At 43.2% G+C, this 5513-nt stretch overlaps 1 protein-coding gene across 1 annotated transcript in view; it reads right to left on the bottom strand.

Annotated features, from left to right (window-relative positions):
* GPC4 (glypican 4) overlaps positions 1-5513 on the bottom strand; it is a gene marked incomplete at its 5' end in the record, with an annotated part of 51377 nt that overhangs the window by 7994 nt on the left and 37870 nt on the right. The window contains one exon of the mRNA XM_019521017.1: positions 4870-5035. Within this exon, the coding sequence (XP_019376562.1) occupies positions 4870-5035 (166 nt within the window). The remainder of the gene's footprint in view (positions 1-4869; positions 5036-5513) is intronic.

Genomic DNA, 5513 nt, shown 5'->3' on the forward strand with positions numbered 1-5513 from the left:
CCGCCCCCCCGTTAAGGCCAGGTCCACTACAGTCTATATGAAATGCAAACACATACATGCAAAGACTGCTAATAAATCCCCACCACCACCACCACCACACAGCATTAATGCCAGAACTCCTGCAATCTATAGGAAATGAAAACACATGCACACACAGAGTGCTAGTGCACACACACACACCACACAGATACACACGGCAATAATGACAGAGCTCCTGCAACAGCATGGCTGGAATTCAGGCATTAGGGACTGCAAACAGGTCTAAACTAAATGCATTTTTCCCCCCAAAAAGGTAATAACAAATGAAACAAAGACTCTTAGACTGTATTGTGGTGGGCTCCAATAAAGTGATGCTTCAAATCTCTGAGTAATGACTGCTAGCATGAATATACCATTGTGCTGGAGGAGAGAAAAATGCTTTTGATGTGCTAGCAAATGGAGACTTTTGTAAACAAGTGGAGCACAACTTAAATGTGTTCATCACTGTCAAAGCTTTTGGGGGGTTGCAGGCACCACAAAGAGCATCCCGTCGTAATTTGGAGGACGCCACTCGCTTCGGATAAAAATATTATGAATGGACAGATAATAAACATGCATTGTGTATAGTTTTTAACAAGAAAATCATCCCATTTTGTAACTACTTAATTCTCCGAGTGGCCAGGAAAGGCCCCAGATCAATAAAGTGTTTGTGAAAGACTGAAAGGAAACATAAACCCCAATTCTTCTGGCTGTTTGGCGTCTTTGTAAACTTTGAGCCGGGCAGGCCATACACAAGAGCATGGGAATGTAGAGCGAATTGGGGCCTTTGTTACTTATGGTGCCATGGCGTTACATGTATCACAGCTAAGGAATGCAGCCTCCGCTTTGACTGCTGATATAGAAAATGCATTCGGCCTCCAGCAGAGCTGCCAAAGCTGGCTATAAAAGATAAGGAAAGTAATAATTGGCCTTGGAGAATATATTCAACTGTAGCTCTTCAGTAGCAGTGATAGATCCTGACAAGAAGCACTAAAGCGCATAAACTTTCATTAAAATAAAATTTAAAAAAAAGGAAAGAAAGGAAGAGAGAAACCTGTATCTAGGCCACAGTGTTATTTGGGGGATATCCGAGTCGTTCCTACCTCCTGCTAGGAACTGGCTAGTGTCCTGCCAGCAATCATAACTAACAGTAAATTCTCTCTGACAGCAACATTTGACATGAATAAAGCTGGCTAGGATTCAAAATAACGTTAGTGAGGCTCCACTACGGGATAGGGAATGAGTTGCACCTACCTGTAATTTGTTGCAAAAAGGGGGGGTGGGGAAAAGCCAGCAAGCTTCCCCTAGTTCAAAGTCAATCAGGGCTCATAGTAGAGGTGATCTCTTTCATTAAACCAAAAAGATTTTTGCAAAAAAAAAATGTCTTTAATTGCAAAAAATGTGCTGGTCTAATAAAAGAGATCACCTCTACTCTGAGTCTGGAGTGCCTTTTCCTCTAGACCAATATGGCTACAACCTGGTTCAAAATCAGTGATATTTATGAATGAGGACAAGGTGGTTGGGAGTGTGCGACGTGCCCCACAAAAGGGCGGCAGGGTGCAAAACGCAGCACGGACCTCCGCTTTACTTGCAAGCGGAGCACGGCAGAGCCCGCGCTTCCTCTCCGCACGGCGGAGACGGGAGTGAATTGAAAAAACATATCGCTCCATCCCTTAAAGAGCCTTTTCCTCCTGCATAAATTTGTCCTCGCTGCTGGCATTGAGATGACCCACAGCAACAAAGCAGCCTGCTCTTGCTCAGGAAAGCAATTCTTTTGCATTGTGCCACCAATAATCAGAAACCCACATCTTCAGCTTCACTGTCTGACTTGAAGAACAAAAGGCAGTTCTCAGACTTAACCCCACGATTTAAAGGGAGGGGGGAAGGGCCTTGACCATTCATTAACAATAGTCATTTAAAAAAAAGGAGAAAAAAGGAGCTCCTGGCACACAAAGTAGGACTAGAGAGATGTACATTGAGACTGAATTCTACCATCTAAGAGTAAATTAAACCCTTGTGGAAAAAAAAAAAAATCATGAAAAGGCACTGGAGATCAGCATTGTTCATTCAGGCTGGGGGCTTTTTCCAGCAGCTTATTTGCAGCAAAGTATGCCCCTATCTAATTGCTGCAGACCTGTGCCAAGAATACATTTCGGAAGTAATTTAAAAGGTGGTTAGTTGACAGAAGAGATTATAATAAACCTTGTAGGAAACACACTCCAACATCGTATCAAGTTTTCCCAAAAAGTCTCTACCTTGAACTGCATACACATGGGAGGCCTGATCCTAGCAGGATGTCTACCAGAGCTTCAATCTCAGCTCCTGGACAGTCCTACCGTCTGCCAAGGGACTACCTACGTACTGGGCCAACAAAGATAAGCAGAGGGAAGGAGACGTGCAATTAAAGCGCATGCAAAAACAAGCTCTGCCATCCTTAAAAAAATGGTCTCTAAAATTCTGGTTTTGTTAAGCATGCAGATTAGGAAAAGGGCAGCAAAGGCAGCCCATCATCTGAAGTCCTCTCATACTTCAATATTCAATACACAGGGGATAGGTCTACAGGCCAGCACACTAATACGTGCCCCCAACTCCAGTAAATCCTATGTTATTTTCTGTATAGTTTGTGTTGCAAAACTGGAAAATTAAGATTGAAGGCAAATCAAATTCCCAGCATTTGCTCAATTATTCCATTTGAGTGCTTAGAACTAGTCAACTCCTAACGGAAAATATTTACACAGATCCATTAAAATGTGGCATTTTGCCTCTTGATTAATGAATCCTTTCTGTTTCTGCAGCAAACAAGATAATTTAAAATTTGTCTACAGAGAGCACATATTAATGTTTTCAAAGTCTGCCTTCTGCAGCAAAAGTAACCAACCCAGAAACAAGTAACACAAAGAGTTTTGGCAGTAAATGCATTTGCAAGCATAACATCAAATACTTAAGCAATGAGTGGGCAGATAACATTTGGGGATCGGGGGGTGGGGATTATCTGGGAAGAAATGACACTTCCAATCTGTTTGTCTTGTGTAATAATTGGGATTTTTGTATGCAAATCCCGAAGACGCTCGTTCATATAACATGGCTTGCTGCCTCTCCCCGACTTTACTTTTTAGTTGCATACAACCTATAGCAATTAGCTATTTGTGCTTTTGTCTGTTTTCTGGGATTATGCTTTCCCTTTCATGGGATTCCTCTTTTCTACTTGGACTAGATGTCTACATGTCTTCCAGCTTTAAGCTATTTCAGCTACCATTGTGGCTGAAATAATGTTCTCATGAGAGAGTGTCAGTGTTCTTGAGGATCTCTCTGAAGCCTAATTTAATGTTGCACTTGCAAATAGTGTTAAAGTGGTAATTAGCTCCCTCCATGAAACAGGCAGGCGAAACCTTCCTCTGAAAATACCGTGCATATATCCAGTTAATGTGGACAATTAAGCAAAAAATGTGTGTTTAGAACTGGGCATAACTATAGCTTTTAAATGAAAATCTAGCTTAAAATATTAAAATATGCCAATTACCAGACACTTCCTTTTTTCCCCTACATATACAACCTAATGAGTGGGAAATCTTTCCTATGCAAATACGTCTTCAAATGTCTCATTGCTATAGAAATGCACTGCTGCCTTCTCAATGGTGCAGTATACTTCACATCTGTGCTTTAATCTGCATTATAAGGAGAGAGGTGCTTGTCCCTAAGGAAGTGTCTGACAAACAAATCCAGAGTCCTCTTGAAAACATGCTCTGAGCATTAGCATTTGGGGGGCTGGATAATATCAGTTATATCCAGAAATGGCAAAGGTACATCACCACCAAAATCCGTCCCAAAATGAGATATGACATTTCAAACTCAATTTGACAGGATGAACAAAGAGGCCCATAAACATGGAGATGAACGGCCAGAGATCAAGATTTGCAAGATGGCGCAGACCTGGTCTGCTCTGAAGTTCGGTGCATATCCATCACCTTTGCCAGCCTTCAACTCTTATCAGAGAAAACAGGACTGGAAGAGACCTCGTGAGGTCTCCTTGCACTGAGGTCTCCTTGCACGGGCCCTAAGGAATGAGTCTTTAGGAAAGACAGGAGTGTGATTAGGAGGATGGGGAAGGGCAGCCCAAAGATAAGGGGAGCCACAAAAAGAAAGTGCATCTACGCTTTGCAAAGGGAGTGGTTATGCAGCTGCCATAGAAAGGAACAGAGCAGATGCATTATAAATGCCAGTGATAAGGAGGGGAAGCTGCAGTCAAACAGGGGAAAGCAGGTTACAGTCTCTCACCTACGGGTGCAAAACAATGAGCCTTGTTAATCACATCTGGGGGGTGAGAAGTCTTGGGAGACTGCACCTCTCCATCACAAAACACTGTTGCTCTGGGGCAGAATTTTTCTTACAGACCAGTGTTTGGCCATAAACACTGCTCCTGGATACCATGCCAGGTCCAGGCTACCCCCCCACAACCAAACAGAAGTATAGACAGGACTTCATTTAGACGGGAGGGCTCAGACAGGAAGAGCTGCCCAGATGCATGGAGTTGGTCCAGTTGGGTCTCTCACCCATACAGCCTACTTTTTTCCCCCCATTAAAAAGGTTGGCCTTTCTATTGGTGACTGGTACATTGTAAGTCAGTGTCCTTGAGGAACAACGTGAATGGGAGAACGATTGTGGTGCAGGGGTTTGCAGGATAAGGAGGCAGTGCAACCATCTTGGTATCTCCTACAGCCACTTAAAATAGTTATGGTCATTGTGTAAAAAGCAAAGGAGCATCTTCAGTACCACCTGTGAAGGCAGTTTTTCCACAGGTAACAGCCATCAGACATCTACTTCCGCACTCAGTTTTAGCCCCTACTGTCTCACCTATGAAGTTATTCCACTCTGTGTCCAGGTCCCCTTGATTAGCTAAACAGCCTCTCATGACGTTAAAACAGTAATTGTAACATGGTTTTATGGAGACGAGGCCTCGGCAATGTGGACAGTACATCATTTTCAGCAGCGCCCGGGTACCCTGGGGTGTCGGGTTCACCTTTGAGAGAGAAAAAGGAAAAGAGACGGCAATTACATGTCAGTCACAAAAAGAAATCACATTTGCACCACTGTAGGAAAGACCATCAGAGGAGAAACCCCAGGGTCAGGTCTGGTTTCCTGGCTGCAGCTCAGCTGTTAGAGCGTTCAGCCTTAAACCACGGTGACTGCAGAAAGATGTTTTACACACCACACCTTGGGGGTGTAAGCCTATCTAGGAGGTCCTTTTACTACAGAATTTAAATCAAAATGGAACAGCGCCAACCAAAAAAGGTAACGCAACATTAAACCATGTCCGTTAGTTTGCAAAGTCAAGTGCTCAAAAGATGGGTGACTGTAGATCCGGCATTTCCCAAACAACCTTACCTCTGCCCCTGGTGTTAGTGTTGCAGCTCTTAATGAAGCTGGGACCCCAGAGGGAATTAAAAAAAAAAAAAAAAAAAAAAAAAAGGGGGAAATCAAGAAACCAGGGATTAAAA

This window comes from Gavialis gangeticus, unplaced genomic scaffold (genome assembly GCF_001723915.1).
Source record: "Gavialis gangeticus isolate Ggan-Ray unplaced genomic scaffold, GavGan_comp1, whole genome shotgun sequence".
Lineage (NCBI taxonomy): Eukaryota > Metazoa > Chordata > Crocodylia > Gavialidae > Gavialis > Gavialis gangeticus.